The 21,786-nt window shown below is 41.4% G+C and overlaps 1 protein-coding gene across 1 annotated transcript in view; it reads left to right on the top strand.

The window, feature by feature from the left end:
• Window positions 1-21,786, top strand: part of MTCL1 (microtubule crosslinking factor 1) — an 89,088-nt gene that overhangs the window by 40,985 nt on the left and 26,317 nt on the right. The window contains exons 6-10 of the mRNA XM_032223129.1: window positions 4,537-4,629; window positions 6,017-6,247; window positions 8,165-8,353; window positions 17,444-17,611; window positions 19,143-19,391. Of these exons, the coding sequence (XP_032079020.1) occupies window positions 4,537-4,629; window positions 6,017-6,247; window positions 8,165-8,353; window positions 17,444-17,611; window positions 19,143-19,391 (930 nt within the window). The remainder of the gene's footprint in view (window positions 1-4,536; window positions 4,630-6,016; window positions 6,248-8,164; window positions 8,354-17,443; window positions 17,612-19,142; window positions 19,392-21,786) is intronic.

The following is a 21,786-nucleotide window of genomic DNA, read 5'->3' as shown; positions in this document are numbered from 1 at the left end:
TTTGTCCTTCTTCAGGCACCCAGTATGGCTCTTGCAATTGCTCTCTGCACCAGCTAAAGCTTCCAGTTACTTTTCAGGGGTAGGTCCATGTAGATCATGTTGCAGTAGTCCAATCGGAAGATTACCAAGACATAAGTGACCAAGCATAAAGCCTCCCTGCCTAGAAAGGGCATCATTGGGGAAATTCCCTCCTGGCCATGGCTGCCACCTGCTCATTGAGCAGGAGCCATGAGTACAAGAGGACTCCCAAGTTACACACCTGGTCTGTCTGGAATAGTGCAACCGTGTCCAAGACCAAAGATGAAAAACTCCTGGTTACAGAGAAGCTCACCCATAGCCATTCCATCTTACTATGGTTCAGCTGAAATCTGTTGTTCCCCATCCCCACTGTCTCCAGGATGGATGTCCACTGCAACACCCATTTCATCCAGGACCGAAATATACTGTATGGCTGGGCATCATCAATGTATTGGTGATACCTCATCCCATGGACACGGATGACTCACCCAGCAGTTTCATGTAGATGCTATACAAGTGCTATACTGTTTCAGAGTTTAAATAGGCATTAAAGTCTAACCCATCTGAATCTAAATTGAGAAAAAAGCAATTGTATGTTCATCTCTTCTAATTTTTTTAAGATCAGAACATAGCCTTCAAAACATAGAGCTCCATGATCACTTTGAAGGCGCTAGACTGTTAGATTTTATTTTAGTCATATTGCTATATTGAGAATTGCCATAAGAATGAGAAGAAAATTCTTACTTGAATGTCTGATTGATAATGTGGCCTAGAACTAGCCATTTTTGAACATTTAGCTGTGGATGATTGCAAATGTTCATTGTGCAATAGCATTCAATTTATTTTGTCAATTGTACAGCCCTATAATCTGGATTGAAGTGGTTCTATAGCTTTACATCAAAAGCCAGCAATAAATAACCAGAAATGATTGACTGAAAAGCAATGATTTCATTAATTTAGATCTTTCCTAATGTAAATTTTGAATACTCCGATCATTTTTATGGTGAATTAATGTACACTTAATTTCTTAAATTTTGAAGCAACATTTTAAATAAAAAGTCTATCTGAAGGAAGACAAATTTGTGAATTCAATATTTGATTTGCTGGCCATTAAGTATATTATAAATTGACTTTTTAGATTGAAGACGGGTAGATTAAAGCAGGGGTGAAATTCAGCAAGTTCTGACAGGTTCTGGAGAACTGGTAGTAGAAATTTTGAGTAGTTTGGAGAACCGGCAAATACCACCTCTGGTTGGCCCCAGAGTGGGGTGGGAATGGAGAATTTGCAATATCCTTCCTCCAGGAGTGCGGAGGGAATGGGGATTTCGTAGTATCCTTCCCCTAGAGTGGGGGGGGGGGAATGGAGATTTTGCAGTATTCTTCCCCTGCCACGCCCACCAAGCCATACCTATAGAACTGGTAGTAAAAAAATTGAATTTCACCACTGAATTTCACCACAGGGAGCAAAACATGTAGCATTCTGATTTGCAAGCCTAGGATTGATGGATTGATTGAATTGTGATTTAGTTATGCTGAAAAATAATGAAAAAGATATATCTTCAAGACAAAAAGAAACTTGATATTAGCAGAAATATACTTTAGTTGTATGTTAATAAATTAAATACCCATGTTGTTTAAAACCATGATCTCTTAAAAATTTTCTAAGATCCAAGATTACCAACTTTATGCTAGATTTCCTCTTTATGGAGGAAAAACATGTGAACTGTCCCAAAAGCAGAGACTTTATATGTTTTCAAAAAAGTAACCAATTTATTCAAAACACTTGTTGAAATGCAGGAAAAAATTACTGACCTGTTATGGTGGAGTAGCATCAATAGCTTTATTGATTTTGATAGTAATGCAGATGGGAGTGGGAGTTCCATGTCAGGTGGCCCTTGCTGATGGGGGGAATGAGTGGTGTAACATTAACAGTAATCCTCCACAATAAGGAAAAGGACAGGTAAGGCTCATAGATCTAAGGGAAGATAATGCTACTAAAAGAAGGAATTCCAAAATCAAACCAGTGGCAAATGATTTCTGCATAGTTCCAAGCCAAATGTATGGACATGGCTGGAACATTGAGACAAGTTTATATGATAGGTGAAGAGATTCCAAGTAGAAAGACATTCATTTTCAAAATAGAACTGGAAACGATAATGCAGTCACATCAAACCTACAAAGAAATCTAGTCAGTTAATGAAAGAGGATTTTCTCATTTTACAAGGAGAGATGTAATTGAAACACATGGAATGTGAGAAGAATGAACAAAGAAAAACAACTTTTTTGAAATGAAAATATTTTTGAAATAAATGAACAGGGTTTCTTCAACTCAGTTAATATAATATGTATCACGGCATGAAGCCAGCCAAAAGAATGTTAATGATAGTTCAGAAGGATTGCAAGTATGTGTTTAGTTATAACTCAAAAGGTGTCATCTAACATTAATGTTAGAGCCAAGGTGGCGCAGTGGTTAAATGCAGCACTGCAGGCTACTGCTAGATCAGCAGGTCAGCGGTTCAAATCTCACCGGCTCAGGGTTGACTCAGCCTTCCATCCTTCCGAGGTGGGTAAAATGAGGACCCAGATTGTTGGGGGCAATATGCTGACTCTCTGTAAACCGCTTAGAGAGGCCTGAAAGGCCTATGAAGCGGTATATAAGTCTACTGCTATTGCTACTGCTACTGCTATGTTGTACAAAAATGTACACTTCTTAAGGGGGCAATGGTAAAAAACACTAAAAAAATACTAAGTGCAAAATTGAGAAGGGCTAAATGCAATATTTGGAAAAAGCATACTAATATAACTTGGTGACTGGAATGTAAACATTGGAGAAATTGAAAAATCTGAAATTACAGAAGAACTGGATTAAGTAAAATGTAATAATGAAGAAGGTTAACAGAGTTTTGCAAAGTTAATTCTTTATTTATTGAGAGAATCAGCTTCAAGCCACACATATAATTTACACATAGGCATTATGGGATTTACAACATTAAAATTACATTTAATACATAATAAGAAAGAGAACATAGAGAATTACAATCAGTGAACCATAGCAGTCTGAAATACAAATTATAAAACAGAAAATATACAGATGCCATGTAGAAAAGAAACTAAGGAGCTATAGAAGAATAAGAGACATCATAAAAACTAAATGAAAAAAGTATTCTCAAAATACCAAAGAAAAGATTCAGCTGTTTTTCAAAACAATTTATTTTATAAGAGCCAAAGTAAGACCTAAAATTATGCATGGCAATTGAATATATCTACATCACATCAAGCAAAAAGCAAATAAAGAAATAAAGATTTTCAACAAGCAGAAGAGATTAAAGAAAAAAAATTAAGATTAGAGTACAGTATTCATGGGAAAAATCAAAAGACAGATCTAGTAGTCATGGAAGAAATCTAATAGAAGTAAATGAAATTAAAGTAAGATGGAAAGGCTATACTGAAGCTCTTTACAAATTGGGTTATGGAATCATAGAACAATTTGTACAGACACAATGTGTGAATGAATCTTCTTTCCTACAAAATGAGATATGACAGGCACTGGACCAGCTGTCAAATAAGAAAGCACTACGAACAGATGAGATGCCCATTGAACTATTTAAAGCTGCAAGAGAACAAGCAATTAAAGAGACTAAGTTCTCACACTGTCAGAAGCAAATAGCCTTAAACTATATGAGTTAATGTAGAAAGTGCAGATTGGAATATTTGGATTCATTTAAAAACAATAATCAGATATAGACATCTTTGCCAATTCTGTTTGCAATACACACAGAAGCCAAGAACTCCTAATATGCTTTCCAATTTTTCCAAAGCACCTATTGGTTTTTCAGACTCTGATGTAGTGGGAACCAAGTTGGACAATAGGAAAATAATGCCAATCACCAGCTCAGTGAGATATTGGCTCTTCCTCCAGGACCAAAAACATAAAGTTAAGAAATAAAATTAACTATTTTCAGGTACTTACTTCAGTAAGTACTTTGGTTCTAGAAGTTGTACAGATGAGACTGAAACCAAAATAAACTTTAAAACCAAAGTTTCAGAAATGATAACCTTCTGTAAGTGCTTCTGCACACTTCAAAAAATTACATGTATGTCTGCATAGATAACTATGGTTACAAATAATCTAGCTGTCCATACCATAGCTAAAGCAGATCCTGGATTTTAAATATACATTCAATCAAGTAATGCATCACCAGATTCATCAATAGAAAATTTTTGTGCAGGTTTTCATTAATTATGAACATAGCATGTCTTCCAGGAAGCCAGTTTTTCCCATTCCCCGAGCCTCTGCGTGGGCCCTGCACTTACCTCACATCCAAAACAGGCCGCATGGACAATCCTGGAAGGGACGTGGTGGGGTGTCAGGGCTGGGGCGTGGTGGGAATTGGAGGTTCTCCAAACCAGTCATAACGTTGGCTATGGATTCTCCTGAACCTGTAGCAGCCCACCCCTGTTTGTAAGAACTGTTAACCTGCTTATCAGCTCAGGGACTGCCATGTTTTACCTGTACAGAATGTATCGATACAGGAGCTTCAGACTCAGCTAGAACAAGAGGTGAAACTTCGACAAGAAGAGCAAGAAACCTTTTCAGAAAGGATAATTCAGGTAAATACATTAAATAGTTACTGGAAAACTTCATCTGGTTTGCTTACTATTAGAAGCACCATATATTTGTGAAAAATATTCAGATATTATATATATGTGGTTGTGGATAATTAAGAATTGCTGAAACAGTTTTAAGGGCCAATTGATTATTTTTAATCTATATAATTTTCATGTATAAATAGAAATCAAATTCTGACTGCCAGTCATATTATTTGGAAAATGGATTACATGATTACAGGAACATTATTGGTTACATGAATATAATATGGTATAAAGTTTTGTCATTCTCACTTTGATTTTTTTTTGCATCCAGTTCCATATATTGTAAGCTGCTATTATAAAACTAATGCAATTGGAATATACTGAAAAAAATTAGAATGTGAAAATTGTTTTTCAAATACTTTTTATAAAAGAATCTTGCATAGAGAATCTAGAAATTGCTTTTTAAAAATTATTTTAATAATATGATTTATTATAGATGAAGCAGATATGAAATTATGGATGATTGCATAATGTTTGGTTTTTTAGATATAGATAGATGAATCATCAGTTGATTGATGGATTACAGAACAGTAAACCTTTAGTAGTGATAATTAATTATCATTGTCAATTAGTTGACAATGTGTTTATGTATACATATCTATGTATAGTATGTTTCTTTGTTTAAAAACTCAACATTGAACTCTTAAAGGAGGTAAAAAAACAAAATCTTTTGCTGGATATTCGAACATTTGAATCGAGAGAAATTCTTTATTATTCTATGCCTGGATGGTTCATAATCATAGACATATTCTTTGGATAGTTTGTTCTATCAAAATTTTCAAGGATGATTCATTACTACGGCCCTTTCAACAACTGGCTTGGAAAATAAGAATCTCTCTTTCTTAACATATAAAAATAGCACTCAACTCCTTAAAAAATTCCTCATCCACAGGGAACATACATAATTTAGAATCATACCCTATTGGTTTTTCTAATTATTAATTGAAAATGAAGTTAGGAATTGTAGTCCCTCGTATAACAATATCAAGTCCAGGATCATGTAAGCAATACATTGAAAGAATTCAGTGAAGAGACAGTGTTTATACCCAGAGAATTCAAATGCTTACACTATAGAAATCTAATCCAGCTTGTTACAATAAATGAAGTGTGTAATTTTTTCCCCAGAAGGCTATTGTAGTTAATTAAATTAAGTCTTCAACTTGAGATCTTTGGGTTTCTTGAAAGATGGATCCCTTGATAAAATCAGGTGATAATAATTAGAATTGGGAATCTTGGGGTTGTTTTTGTTTCGTTTTGCTCAAATGGATGTGTGGGGCAGATTCCAGTAACAAGCTGCTTAAGGACAATATTCTGTTCATGTTATGCATACTTGTTCTATTTAAAGTTGGAAGAAGAACATCTGCAAAACTTGCAAAGAAAAGATTTGGAGGTACAAAGCTTGACTTTACAGAACAAACTAGAAGAGAAAACATGGAGTCAGGAGAAAATTCTGATGGATCAAGAACTCAGACATTTCAAGCAGAACATTTTTATCCTATATGTGAAATTGAAATGGTTGCTAAAACATTGGCGGCATGGCAGGCAAATAGAGAAGCAAGAAGAAGACATACTTGAGGTAACTGTCCCATACTATTTAATGGAGTAAAGCTAGAAATGTGATGATAATTGTTTTATTATAGGCAAAAGATATTTTAAGAAATAACATTACTTCAAGTTCAGATGCCAAAACTACCTTCATTGTGGCATTGTAATTTCTTGTCACAATGTTTTTAAGCAAAAAAGATATCAAACTGGTACTTGAAACTAATTAGGCTTATCAAAGAGAAAAGGTAGCAATAGATATTCATTTGTGCAGATATCCCAGGTTATCTGTTACCTTTAAATTTTAAAGGTGCCATAAGACTGTGGGATAAAACAATACATTTACAAACCCAACATTTTTCTGCCTCTCCTGCAGTTTAAGATATCTTTCTTCAGAATAACCAAATGATACTTTACATTAGAATTTAAAAATATTGTGTGTGGAAATAGAATTGTAATTGTTCATTGTGAGTTTTGTATTAACTAAAAGCAGGAACAATAAAAAGAATTATATAGCAGCATATTCTCTTTTTAAATTCATTTATATACTAATCATTTTATATACTATATCACCAATATAGAGGCCAAATCAATACAGTTAATTACAAAGCCTATTGTGTTAATTTTTGCCGAATATGAGATTAGATCTATGATTCTAGAAATCTCAGAATCTCAGGATTTGTACAATAAGATTAAAATAATGGTGTGTGTGTGTGTGTGTGTGTGTGTGTGTGTGTGTATGCAGGTTTTGGTGTATTCGGATTTTTTACCGTGTAAGATTAAGAGTATCTTGGTGACGTTTTGACGAGGTCCCACTCGTCATCCTCAGGCTGGTGTCTTCGGCCTCATGCCTGTGCGAGCAAAGCGTGATTGGAGCTGCCGTCCCTCTATAAATACTGGTGGGGGTATGTGGAGTGCTGGCTCTGTTGCTGCAAGCAGATTGGTTGGCTGTGTTATAACATCTTGATTAGTTGATGTTTGCAGATTAGTCAGCTGTTTCGTAACATCCTGTGTGGCTGAGGTACTGGCTGTGTGCCTATTCTTTTGTGTTGTAACGACCTGGGTAATGGGCTGTGTGTTGACCTCCTGAGTTCTATTGTAGTGATATCCTAAGTCCTGTGCTGCAACCTCCTGGGGGGGTTGGCTGCGTTGTAACATCCTGAGCCTTTGTGTTTTAACCTCCTGAGTTCTGTGATGTAATATCCTGAGCAGATGGCTGAAGTGTAACATCCCAAGCTTTAGTTTGTCTCTGAGTTTGCGGTCTGGCCATTTGTTCTATGACGTCTGGTAGGCGGGAGGTATCAGACATCTGGAAACTAGCCCTAGTCAACAAACGAGTTCTAGCCACGCAAACCAACACCGGACCCAGAACAACACAGGACGCAACTACCAATCACCCTCACCAGACTCAAACCAAAACCCATCGCATAGACCAAATGTAATCACATCCAAAAGCCAAACCACGGTGGCATCACCAACTGCTGCACCCCCCCTCTGAGCCCCACACAAAGCAAACTGACACACACCATGAACACATGGCCAGACTGCAAACTTGGAGCCAAACCAAAGCCCAGGATGTTACACTTCAGCCATATATGGAATGAATATATATATAAATTAAATCAGCCTTTTTGCAAACTGCAGTCCTCTAACTGTTAGCACCATGATTCCAAGTTTACTCTAAAAGAATTCTGAGGGTACTAAATATGGGAAGCCTAGTTACCATAATACAAGTAATGAACAAACTATACATTTAAAAAAATAGGGAGTAATTTGTTTGTAGGATGTAACAATTTTTATCCACTTCATCAATTTGATTTCATAAACAGTTAAACATCCATGAGCTCATAGAAGAAAATAAGGAAAATCTATAAAATAGGTAGTTGTTTCATTTAGGAATTTATTTATTTCATATAGAATTCTATTTATGTTAATTAATTTGCAATTTTAGGTAGAACACCTTGATCCCATGCTAGAATTCACCTTTCACACTGAACAAAAAGGTGACGAAGAGAGGGAAGAAGAGGAGGAAGAAGATACTGTTTTTGCAATGACAAATTACTCCCATCATTCCACAGTAGAAAGAACCAGCCATGGACCACAACTACAGACAGCAGAGATGTTGCAGCTACAAAAGCAGGTATCAAGGCAAATGTACAGGTGCTTATTCTGTCATGAGAGTTATCTTGAGTGATTTTGTTGTTTTATCCATTCTGTCTATTCTACAAAGTAGTGCTGAGAAAGGTATCTCATTGAATGGTGGTATTCAGAATGTACATGTTTATTTCTCCTAAACATTTCCATAGCAATTTACTTCTCAATCACTATTGTAAGAGTTAATTCATTCTAATCTTTTTCTCACAAATGTATTGAGAGAGTTTCCAATATGGGGCATGACCTACATACAGATACAGTGTTTAGACATCAAAATATACCAAGAGATTAATTAGCAATATCCTTTACAAATACTATCACTGACTTGCAGTTCAATCCAGTTTCTATAAAACTATTGGCAATTTAGCCTAGAAGTCCCCAACCGCCCAGCCCATGGACTGGGACTGGTCCATGATCCACGAAGCTTTGTGCATGTGTGGGATTAGGTTGTACACTGAAACCATTCCCTCCCCCCATGCTTCTGCCAATGCCATTCTGTGGGGCCAAAAAGGTTGGGGACCGCTGATTTAGTTAATATATTTTGATTTAAAGTATGATAACTACTAGTTATGTACAGGAAAATAGTATCATTCAATAAAACTTTATTAAAGCAATGAATAATATAAATAATAAAATATAAGAATTCATTAATCAATAATAAAAGTAACCAACTATGTGTGCATATCCTAAAGTTTAAAAGTCCAAAACTAATCTAAATGCAAAGCTTTTTAAAATCTATTTAAATAAATCATGCTCTCTGTTCTAGTGGAGTCAATAAATAACAAGACATTTCATAGTCTTGGGGTTAAAACTGAAAAAGCTTTCTGTTCCATCAGTGCTGATTCTACTAATAGTTACAAGTAAAAAGCTATATAATTAAATTGATATGTGTACAGTAATTATGTTTTCTATGAAAATTGACATAGTTAGAAAAAACTGGTAAAAGCTGATATTAATATAAATATTTCAGTTTGTTTATGGGCAGCAAGCAATAGCATTTAATTTTTCCAGACAACTAATATGAATAGGTTTAAACTATTATAAAAGAACATTTGAATTTACAAAATATTAATAAAAATGACATTCCACGTTTTTAACTTTGGATGATATCTGCATACTTCCTTGAGATAATAATTTAAATTGTTCTGCAATAGATAAATGGTATACTACCAAAACAAGAATATATTTTACAATGACAGATGGCTCTATGAAATTCTTATTTACTCCTTCACAAAGAAACTTTGCATTTGTTCTGTGCAAAAACAAAAATATCTACTTGCAAGGAGTTTTTTTTCTATATGTATGAAGGATTCACAATGTGATACCTTCCTTGCCATGGCATTCACTTTCCACCAAAAGACATTTGTAATTAAAAAGTATATCAAAACCAGTCTAGTATTTCACATTTAGACACTATACCTCTGCCTCCTGGCCCTTGGATTACAAATTCTATCAGGTGAAGTGGCATGTAGATTCAATATACTGCATTTGTCTTTAATTGTGATACGTTTAGTACTGTGATTTCATCATCACTCTTGAAAAATGTGTATGTTTATTATTCGATGGGCTGATATTCTTAGTATATCCCACATATTCAGCCTCTCTTCTTGTCCATCTTTAAAATTACTTAAGAAATCTGGGGTGAGGGGAGGCCCTTGTGCAAGTACACACCTAATTTATTTAGAAAATCTATTTGTGGTTTTTGATGTGCTTATCTACTTTACCTAACCATCCAGCACACGCCAGACATCATTTTCTCATAACTACAGAGACTTTTTGCTCAACTACTGCCAGTCCTCTAGCTTCAATTTCCATCAGAATTACACTGGAGCCTGAGCCATCACAATTTAAAACAGTGGCAAAATATTTGTCTCTTTTGTTGGTTTAAGTAGAAATGTATGCACATTTAAATACAGGTTTTGGTGATCTTTTTAAATGTTTATGACTCATTCAGATTACCGAGCCTCTATATTTTAGTTGTGATTTTAAAGTATGTTCTACTGAGATATTGTATTGATTTCTAATGTTATACTTTGTATTGCTTTTGGTGATAGAAACATGAAGAATAAAACTAGTACTGTTTGAGAATTAGGCAAAAAAAAGAGTTACTTTAACAACTGATTGCCTCAACATTTCAAATACAAGTAATCCTCAACGAACAACAGGCCATTTAACAACTGTTCAAAACAACGATGGACACTCCAAAACTATAAATGATCCCCTTTCAAAGCTATGACAGATGCAACGCTCCTGCCTTCATTCACACTTATGATAGACTGTCATCCCCTGTCTGTCTCCTTCCCCCCAGCTCTTAGGCTTACTCCCCATGCCTCCTGGGAGAAAGAACGTTGGTCTTACCTGAATGTGTCTTTTCAGTGGAGTAGAGGGAGGGGTCACGCATGGGTTTAACATAACCTGATTGGTCCATTAGACTGAGAGAAAACTTCTTAGCCTTCTGCCTTTCCCATTGGCTCCCAGTTTCCTCGATGGCGAAAAGAGTCCGCATCTGCAAACAAAAGTCACAAGAGACCCCGGGAAAGACCTCCCGGCCCTCCCCCAGTCCCTGTCTAACCAACTAGGGCGGGAAGTGACCCCTCTCTCTACTCCACTGAAAAGACACGTTCAGGTAAGACCAACATTCTTTTTCCAGTGGAGTCGAGGGAGGGGTCACGCATGGGACATACCTAAGCTACGTCCCAGGGAGGGAAGACTGGGGCCCCGGGGAAGGAACTGCTGCCACTCGTTGCAGGACCCTTCTACCGAACGACGCTTCAGCCAAAGTGTAGACATCTAGACAGTAGTGTCTTATGAATGGAGTCGGGGAAGCCCAAGTGGCCGCTTGACATACGTCCTCAAATGGAGCCCTCGTAGCCCAGGCCGTGGTAGTGGCGGCACTGCATGTGGAATGGGCAGTAATGCCCGCAGGGGGAACCTGACCAGCTGCCTCATAGGCCGTCACAATGGTTTGTCTCAGCCATCTCCCAATGGTGGAGGAAGAGACCCTGGCCCCTAGGGGCCCTGGCTGAAAAGAAATGAACAGGGCCTCTGACCTACGGACCCCTGTCGTGCATCTTAGATAGATCCAGAGCACCCGGAGAACATCCAGCCTGTCCCAGAGTCGCTTGCGTTCGTGAGATGGATCCAGGCAAAAATTTGGTAAGACAATCTCCTGTGCCCTGTGGAAAGGTGTATTCACCTTCGGGAGGAAGGTGGGATTTAAACAGAGGACCACCCTGTCCTGATGGAACAGACAAAGGTTGTCTCGGGAAGAGAGGGCGCCCAGCTCTGAGATAAGTCTGGCAGAGGTGACAGCCACCAGAAATACCACCTTAAGGGTGACCAGACGCATGTGAACCGTCCTGAGAGGCTCAAACGATTCCCCAGTCAAAGCCCTGAGGACCAGCGGAAGGTCCCAGTTCGGGAATCTATGGATCGGGGGTGGACAAAGATTAGCAGCCCACTTGAGAAAATGCTTTATGAGGGGCCCATGGGAAAGGGTATGTGATCCCTCCCCCCCCCAGTACTGTGGCCAAAGCGGCCACTTGCCTATGTAAAGTGTTTTGGGACAGGCCGTCCTCGAAACCTTTTCACAAAAATTCCAGGACATCAGACACTGAAGCCCTGGAAGGCTCGAGATTGCGGTTAGTGCACCATCTGACAAACGCCCCCCAGGTGGAGTTATATATTCTGGTGGTGGAGGGCTGCCTAGAGGCTTTGATGGTGGCTATGACCCCTGCGGATAGATTAGCACTCCTCAGGAGGCGCCGCTCAAGTGCCAGGCGGTCAAGTGGAGCCACTGGGGCTCTGGATGTACCAGGACCCCCTGACACAAGGCGATTTCCTCCCGAGGTATCCTCCATGGGGGGGGGACACCGACAACTGGACCAGGTCCGCGAACCACGGTCTCCTGGGCCAGTATGGAGCGAGAAGGATGATCTGAGCCCCTTCCCTGGCTATCTTCCTGACTGTCCCGGGAATGAGGGGAATGGGAGAGAAGGCATAAAGCAGGCCCGACGGCCAGCTGCTCCTGAGGGCATCCGTGCCCTCTGCTTCTCGGGACCAGAACGGGAGAAAAAGCATGGCAGTTGAGCATTTCTGGGCGTGGCAAACAAGTCCACCACTGGGGTGCCAAACTTCTGGCAGACCTTCTGGAAAAGCTTGGGGAGGAGCTGCCACTCACCAATGTCCAGAGTTGCCCGGCTCACCCAGTCTGCCTGGTGATTCGTCTCCCCGGAGATGTGCTCTGCCACTAGCGATGCTAGATGTCACTTTGCCCACGAACCCAGTCTCAGGGCCTCCTGCCACAGGGCCCAGGAATGCGTCCCCCTCTGATGGTTCAAGTGTGCCTTCGTGGCTACGTTGTCCATCAGAAGCAGGACATGTTGACCTTGGAGGTGATGTTTGAAGTGTCAGAGGGCTAGCCGCGCCACCTTCAGCTCCAGCCAGTTTATATTGTGGCGGAGATCCACGGCAGTCCACAGGTCCTGGGCTATGTTGGAGTCCATTACCACTCCCCAGCTGAAAAGGCTCGCATCGGTTTTCACTGTCACTCTGTCCAGTTCCCAGAATGAGCCCCTCCGTTGTACTGCTGGGGACAACCACTACAGGAGAGAGGACCGGACCTTGTGGTAATCACAAGGTCCTGGTGGAATTGCTCAAACGCCTCTTCTGGAATGGGATTAGGGCCCATTGGAGAGGTTGTAGGTGCAGTCTGGCCCAAGGAACTATCCCTACACAGGATACCATCTTGCCAAGTAGCTGAGACAAGGTCAGGATGGAAACGGACCACCTTCTGCGGACCAAGGCTACTAGTTGGCGAAGACTGGCCAGGCGTTCTAGGGAGAGCTACACTATCCCTGTTTCTGAATTTATGACTGTCCCCAAGTGGAGAATCTGAGTGGATGGAGACAGGTGGCTTTTTGGAAAAATTATGGAGAACCTCAGGGACTGGAGGCATTGGATGGTGAACCGGAGACTGGACCTTGCCTGATGAAGAGAACCTGCCTGGACTAACACGTTGTCTAGGTAGCATTAGAGTCTCACCGGGATCGAGCGCAGGTGAGCCGCCAATGCCGCCTGGACCTTCGTGAAGGTGCGGGTGGCTGATGCCAGACCGAACGGGAGGCCCCGGTACTGGAAGTGGCATTCTCTGTGGAGAACCACAGGTATTTCCGGTGCGCAAGGATTGGGATGTGTAGATATGCCTCTGTCAGATCCACAGAGGCCAGAAAATCCTCCCACCTGATGCCCTGGAGGATGGACTTCAGAGATGACATTTTGAAACGTCTGTAGACCAGGTACTGGTTCAGAAGTTTGAGATCCAGAATGGCTCTCCAACTCCCTGAGCTCTTGGGGACCATGAACAGGTTTGCATAATGACCTTGCCCGTGTTCCGAGGACAAAACCTCCTCCACCGCCCTGATCTCCAGGAGGTGACTTACTGCGAGATCCATCAGGCGGCGGCGTTCTGGGCTCCTGGATGGAGGAAAGGTCCTGAAGAGTCTTGGAGGGTTGGAGAGGAATTCCAGCCTCAGGCCATGTCGAACTGTGGCCCTGACCCAGGCGTCTGTGGAGACTCTGTCCCACTGGTCTGCATAGAGTGCGAGACGGCCGCCTATGGGGGGACTTGGGTTCGAGTCACTTCCCCCGTGGAAGGGGCTGCTGCCCCCCTGAAAAGGCCATTTAGACTGGGTTGGAACCTGCTATGGTCTTGGTAGGAGGACTGCGGGAACTGTCTGTCCTGCCTGAAGGGCTTATAATGGGATTGGTTGTCGTGATCTGGGGCCCTGAACGAAGATCTGCGGGGGGGGGGCAGGCATCTGGTTTCTTGGCCGTAGAAGGTAGCACCTTCTTTTTATCTTTGTTTTCTACCAAGATGGAATCCAGAGCCTCCCCAAAGAGATTTGGGCCTGTGTATGGAGCTGGGCCAGGTTCCATTTTGCCTTGTTGTCCATCTGCCAACTTTGTAGCCACAGCAGACGGCGGAAAATGACAGATGTTGCAAGGGCACTGGAAGCGAACCTGACCGCGTCTAGAGTCGCATCCACTGAATATTGTGAGGCCGCCATGATCTTCGTGATGTCCTGATGGAGGCGCTGGTCCTGGATTGGGACATGCTCCTGGAGCTGGCTCAGCCACATCACCGTTGTACGGTTAAAATAGGATGCTGCGGCTGCTGACTTGATCACCCAGGTGGAAGCAGTAAAGTTTTTTCGGAGGGTGAGTTCTGCCCTTTTATCTTTGGGTTTCATCTTGTCTGCTGCGTCCCCTGACATGACTGGGGAAGAGGAGACAAGGGCTGCTATCGGGGTGTCGATAGTGGGAAGCTGGAGAGCATGGGCGAAAACCTGCTCTATGTTATAGGCGCGACGGTTGTTGCTGCCTGGTGTGGAAAAATTAGATGGCCGAGATCACTGATGTTTAACCACCTCTAGGAAGAGGGGAGGTGCAAGAATATCTTCCTTATTGGTAGCGGTGTTGGAGAACATCGCCATGTCAGTGTCCCTAGGGGGAGGGACTGTGGGATCCCTGGTCCCTATCTTTGTGGTCTTGCGTGCCCTGTGGAGTAAGGTTTTGAACATGGCAGGCGGAAGGGGGTTAGAGGAGGATGGGGAGTCTGGGGGAGCGGTGTCTTCATCCTCCCAAAACCCCATGTCATTACAATTATCCTCACCTCGGGTAGACCCCTCGCTGACTAGGGAGGGAGAAGGATCCCTAGGTCGAGTCTTATGGCCGGAATAGGATCTGCCATGGTGGGATGACCTATCCCTCTGAGAAATGCCATGTGAGATGGCAGCAGAGCTCAATCTTTTGATACTCTCTGAAAGGCATATTAGGTCTTCCATGTCCTCGTGATAAGGATCTGGGTCTTGTTGTTGAGCCCTAGGGTGGAAACAACTGGATGAGCCCTTCAGAGGATCCTCTGGCTCCTGCCCCAGTGGCAGGGGAGACCCTAGCATAGAAGAAGGGGATCCCGCCCTCCTGGAGCTGATGTATGACCTGGATGGGGACCCAGATGGGGAAGAGGGGCTGAACCCCCTTCGAGAGGAGGGTGAGTGGTGTGGAGTAGGCCCCAAGGGAGACCTGGACCTGGATCTGGGCCTAGTCAATTAGGCCTGCTTCTCCGCCCTTGCTGTTGTCCTTTCTAGTGCCTTTTGGCGTCTCAGTTCATCCTTTTCAGCTGCTCGAGAGGGCCTCTGATTAGATGAAGGTTTAACTGTAGTAGACCTGGCCCTGGGTTGGTCTGGGAGGTCTTTCTCACCCGCAGGTGGCAGGGTGGCCTCGGACTGTAAGGACTCAGCCCTGGCCGCTATTTTGAGGCACTCACGCATCCTGTAGAAGTTGCTCCCAAATGCCTGGTTTACAGAGTATGCTTGGAAGGGGCTTGCCAGCCGGCCAAGCCTCAGAATTGTCCTTGGAATGGAAGACCGAGCGAGCTGTATGGCCTGTGGGGCCTAGCTGTTGCGCAGGAGAAAAGCAGCTATGCAAGCACCTGGGCCTCTCCACGTGGTGGCTCGCAAAATGGCCACCAGAGCTCCGACTTCCGAAAATGCTCCCAGCGGTCGCGGCTGCTTCAAAGTGGCGCTGGAGCCTGCCTCGCGTCCCCTTGGCTTTGTTAGTTGTTGGGGAGAGCTTAAAGCACGGGAGAAGCCTGGGCAGCCTCAGAGAGGCTCGAGGTGTTTACTGGCATCCCGAGGAGACAATGTCTGCACGTGCAATGCGCTCGGCGTCTCCTCGGCTTCTCGGCACTTGAAAATACCTTCTGCATGCTGCTAGCGGCAAAGGCGGCTCCGAGGCTGCTGTGGAAGCCCGTCACCCCCGTCTGGCCCGGGGATCGGTACGGAGTACCTGGCCCATGGAGGGGAGAGTCAGAGAACGCCCTACAGGCCTTCCCCACTGTTTTAGGACAGAGAATTGTCCATTTTGGGCACAGCCATGATTTTTTAGAATTTGGAAAGGCCAATAGATCGAATTAGAATGTAATGAATATAATCCTATCAATAATTAAAGGTTTCCTACCTAGAGAGCCAATTTTGCACAGTACTAGGACCAGAAAGACTGAGAGGAAACTGGGAGCCAATGGGAAAGGCAGAAGGCTAAGAAGTTTTCTCTCAGTCTAATGGACCAATCAGGCTGTGTTAAACCCATGCATGACCCCTCCCTCGACTCCACTGGAAAAGCTACCATTTTCAGCACCCCTAAAATGAAGGCTGTTTTCTGAGCTTTCTGTGCCTGTCTTCTGGTCCTGATCAGCTGAAAAGCAGAGAAGCTATAAAACTCTCCTCCCTCTCTAGGCTTTGGACCTTACATAAAAGGCAGCTTCAGGATGAGTTTACCAAAACCTTTCCCCAGCTTAATCTTCTCCCTCCCCCCAAGCCATATTTCTTCAATAAAAAACCAATAAGCTGACTTGTAAATCTTCCCTCTCCCCACGCCCCCTCGCCCCAGTTAGGTGTTAAAATTAAACTTTCCCTTTGCCCTCCAACCAATATCTCTTTTTAAAAACCTTACCATGACTCCAGGCTGAAGAGTAAAGGAACAAACTAGAAAGGGGGAAAAATATTTCTGCAGCTTTTTTCTTCTGAAGTAAAGTCATCTCTAAAAGTTGTGTCAGAAAATGGAGGACGCTGAATCATGGCAAACTTTAGCTGTCCACCTTACTGCCCTTTCTCTTGTGTGTGTTAGGGACCAATATATTATATATATATATACACTCTTTTTAAATAATTGATTGTTCTAAAAAGTTCAATCATGTTGTTAAAAACTTACTATTAATTGGGAGAAGTGCCAAGCCTTTTGTGGACTTGCTGAATATTCCTCCCCACCCCCCAGATTATCTTCTTTTTTGAAGCCCATAACTATATTAGGGAAAATAAAAGCTTTGATTCCCATATCCCAAAGGTGTTTTTTTAAGAGGCTTCTTGGATGAGAAGTGATATGTCTTCAAAAAAACCAAACAAACCGGAAAGTCCAGTTGCCTCTTCAAAAATCATCATAGACATTTTGATCCCATAGTTTGTAAAGTTGTGGTTGAATGACAATATTTCAGAACTGCAGACAGTTTTGCTTTTTTCAGGCAAAGGATAATAGCCGACTCTTGCATGCCCTGAAAATGTTGTTGGATAACTTCCAATCAGAACTCCAAGATGATGAGCAAGAGCGTCATGATTTGCAACAGCAATATGCCACTGACAAAGCTGCATGGGAAATGGAATGGGCTACACTGAACTGTCAGCTGGAGCAGGTATGTTTTTTTCCATAATTTGAGTCAAAGGGCATGATACTGTAAGTGAGATAAGCTCCTTGCAAAGATATGTTCAGGGCTTGATTATTTCATCAACAGTTTGAAAACATAAAAGCCAGTTTGGTCTAGTGGTTCAGGATAGAAACCCGGAAACCTTGATTTCTACTCCTCCCATAGGCATGAAGTCTAGCTAAGTGATTTTGGGCCAGTCACTTTCTCTCATCCCTAGGAAGGACCCTTTGGCAAACTGCTTCCAAAAATCTTGCCCAGAAAGCTTCCAGGATTTGTCCAGGCAGCCACTAGAGTAAAAAACTGGTGTGAAAGCACAAAATCAAACATTAATTCATGGTACAAGTTCTACTCCTAGGGATATGGGATGTTATTGTATGTTTTCTCTGTAGGGTCTCTGTTGCTTTAGAATGAGCACACTTTTGGCGGTTCTCCTGGACTGGCATTGTGCCTCTTGTGAGCCTGTGCTATCATTGGCATTGAAAACTGAGATTGTTTTTTCCCCACATAGCTCATATAGCATAATCTCAGTTTTCCCATTTGTGATGTTGAACCTTAACAGATTTGGGAAGTGAGACAATTTGGCAAAAGTTACTTACTAACAGAACCAACATCTCTGCTACTTTTGTTTTTTATACGAATAGCTGCTAAACTTCATTAGTGACCCAAAATGTTTGCCTCAGGCTTTAGACAATGCTTTGCAGTTAATAGCTGCTCTTAAAAACCCTTTATCACACTATACAAATTGCACGTTATGAAGATAGGAATGGGGTGCTTGCGGGAGGTGAAGATCTTGTTTCCTTTTTGATTGGCTGTATAGTCTGCTGACTCATCTTGGATTCTCACAAAGGCTGAAGTCAAGGCAGTTGAGAAGTAGCTCTGAGTATTTGGAAAATGATGACATTGGCTGTGTGGAAATGTCCTAATGTAGAAATTCCTCTGGGAATATTAGAAATTGTGAGAGTGTACCAAATCTAAACAATTCAAATTGTGGGTTTCAGTCAAGAAATAATACATTTCTATTTTTGAAAATAGTATTTACAATTTATAAAATGAAGAGACTATGACATAGAACTATTTTTCCTATTTTCTTACTGAGCTGCAGCATCACCTATGGTTATAATAGCGATATTCTTTTTATATTCTTCATTTATAATTATGTATATTATTTATTTAACATGTTCTTACATTATATAAATATACTTACATATTATATTATTTTTCATAATATGCTATAGCCAGCAGTGAAGAAGGTTGGTACTGGAAATAGGTTTACATTTGAACTCCCTTTGTACTATAAAGCATCAGAGTTAATATACATTCTGAGCCATGAATCATAAACTTCAGTGAGATTTTTAAATTGAATTGCAATCTTAAGCTACAAATGATATAAACATTGTTCCCATTTTACAGTTGTTCTTTCAAATCAAAACGTCAAAGCTTATGTTGAATTTGGTAGCAAATCCTGTTAATTTGTATGAAAAACTATTGTGCCATTGGAAAGTTTTGTTTTAATTTACAGCTGGAAGGGAAAACTGAAAAAGCACAGAGTCAGACTGGCGTTGATGCCACAACAGCTTTCAAAAGGGAGAGAGAGGAACACAAGAACCTCTTAGCAGAGAGTCATCGATTAGTAATGGACTTGCAATGGCAAATTCAGCACAATGAAAAAAACTGGAAAAGAGAAAAAATAGAGCTTTTAGAAAGACTTGACAAAGACCGGCGAGAGTGGGAGAGGCAAAAAAAGGATCTGCTCAGGAAGGTAGAACAGGTAAGATGATATTCTGATTAAAACATCTCTGGGTCTCTGTTCCCAAGGAGTATTAGATTTATGCCTTCAATAAAATCTGTTAATCAGAAAAGAAGCTACCAGATTCCTTTTAGTTTGTTGCCATCATAGACTAAGATGACTCCCTTCCTATAAAGTTACAACCAAATCAAAAGCACCCTTACTAGTACCTTGGAAATTTGCTAAATACTACAATTCCTTTCTTATTTCATTTCTGTCAAAAATACTGTTTTGTTTCTCAGGCAAAAAAAAAAACCTTTACTATTGAAAACCAAAACCCAAAGTGATCATTTTTAACGAGTTTCTCATCACAAGTAAAACAGGAAAATATTTGTAAACTCCAGCATAGCTACTTAACAGGTGGTCAGCTATAGGAGGATATACAAGTCTGTTTTAAAGTTTCTATGGTTCTGTATATGGAACCAGGAGAATTGGGATTTTGCAATCATGACAATCTTTTGCAACAAAAGCAGCAACCTCTTCTACCCTGTTAAAAACCAACCAGTGGCATGAATGTTCATGAACTAGCCCAGGGGTCAGCAACCCATGGCTCTGGAGCCACATGTGGCTCTTTCATCCCTCTGCTGTGGCTCCCTGTCACTGGTTGGCGCCACAATTGATAGGGCTTTAGATTAGGACAGGTAGAGGAAAAAGGATGCCACGCTAGGAGGAGACACTATGGTGGGGGAACTGACTTCTGGTCAGCAGAGGAAAAAGGACGCCGCGCTAGGAGGAGACCAGTGACGTGCGGTGAGGTTTATGGCTGGTGAGGCAAGCGGGCAAAAGCCACTCTATGGCGGACACGGCGGCAGGGCTTTAAAGTCCCTGAAGTCAGAAGTCAGCACTCGTCTTCCGGACACCTGGAACCAGGCCCACCCGGGCCACGGGTGTTTGGAGGGAGAAGGCGGGATTGGAGATGTGGGAGGTGGAAGAGCCAGCAAGGGTCTCCGGCACAGTCGAGCGAGCAACGGGCCCTTCCAAAAAGCACTAGGAGAACCCAGGGCTGGTGCTTTGTTATATTAAACAAATAAAAGTGGCAGCAAATAAAAGCACCCTCTACAGGAGGAGGCGGGAGAACAACGTGCCTCATCTATGTCAGGAATTTTTCGGCTTTTAACCCTTGCTTAACTCTGCTCGAGTGATAATAAAACGCCAGACTAGATGAGGCACGTCATTCTCCTGCCGCCTCCTGTAGAGGGTGCTTTTTTAGAGGCTTTTTTAAACAGTTAAGCACTAAGCAGAATCATTCACGGTGACTCTGGCAGCAACTAGCTCAGCCTGACCTCAGCTCTTGCCTTTTTCCTTTTACATTTTTTTCTTTTCATGATGACAGTGGTGAGGCTCTGCCTCCCCTGCCTCCCCTGACTGCACGTCCCTGCCAAAATGTAATAATACTTTGCTTATCTTCCAATAACATGTGAGAAAACTATAAAGAAAATTGGACTATGGATGGATCAGTTACAGAATAGCGATTAGAAATCTGGAATTTTCCTCATATATTAACAATGAAACAACATTTGTAGGACTAGATGGTCATTCGTGAATTCAGTGTGTGAATATGAACAAGGTAGGGAAAGAGGGTAATAATTTGAAACATTTCAAAATAAAATGGAGGCAGCATGAGGTAGTGATTAAGATGTTGGTCCAGGATAGCCATTCACTCTCGGACCACTCTACCTAACATAACCGTAAGCATAAGAATCAAATGAAGGAAGATCCTTGAAGGAAGGCTGGATATAGCAAATCTAACAGATAACAACTTAACAACAACATTAGTTGACTAATCATGGCTGCTATTGGTACTTATTTATTTTGTTGAGGTTTTTTTTGTTTTAATGTTTTTTAAATTGTTTTTTTTAAATAATTTTTGTAAACCTCGCAGAGTTCACTTGGTGGTTATAGAAATTTAATAACTAAATAACTAAATAAATGTATAATCAGTTATTTTATTCTGACAAACTAAGTCAGGTGATTGAAAAGAGAAACATTTCTAAAAATACAAAGTGTGGCTCATTTGTGGTTTTAGTAGTTTTAGCTTATATATTGTTGACCTACATTTTAAAGGAATTATTTTTAAGGACTATTCCCTTTCTTTCAAATTTACGGTTATAGTGTCTCCTGAGGCATATCAAATCTAATTTTATCCAGCCTGTGGCTGCAAGATATTACATGTTTCACAGATCATTTTTATTATTCTCCAATTATTTTATTTATTTATTTATTTGTAAAATTTATATGCTGCCCAATCCCAAAGGACTCCTGGTGGCTTACAAAAAAGGGGAAAAAACGGTTTAAAATCGCAACACCACATACATTCATTCTAATCGGGGCTGGACCTCAACAGTGAAGTCAACAGCCCCAGGCCTGCGGGAACAGC

This window comes from Thamnophis elegans, chromosome 8, assembly GCF_009769535.1.
Source record: "Thamnophis elegans isolate rThaEle1 chromosome 8, rThaEle1.pri, whole genome shotgun sequence".
NCBI classification, from domain to species: domain Eukaryota; kingdom Metazoa; phylum Chordata; class Lepidosauria; order Squamata; family Colubridae; genus Thamnophis; species Thamnophis elegans.
Note: the sequence above shows the minus strand (reverse complement) of the source record. Positions and strands in the feature narration are given on the sequence as shown.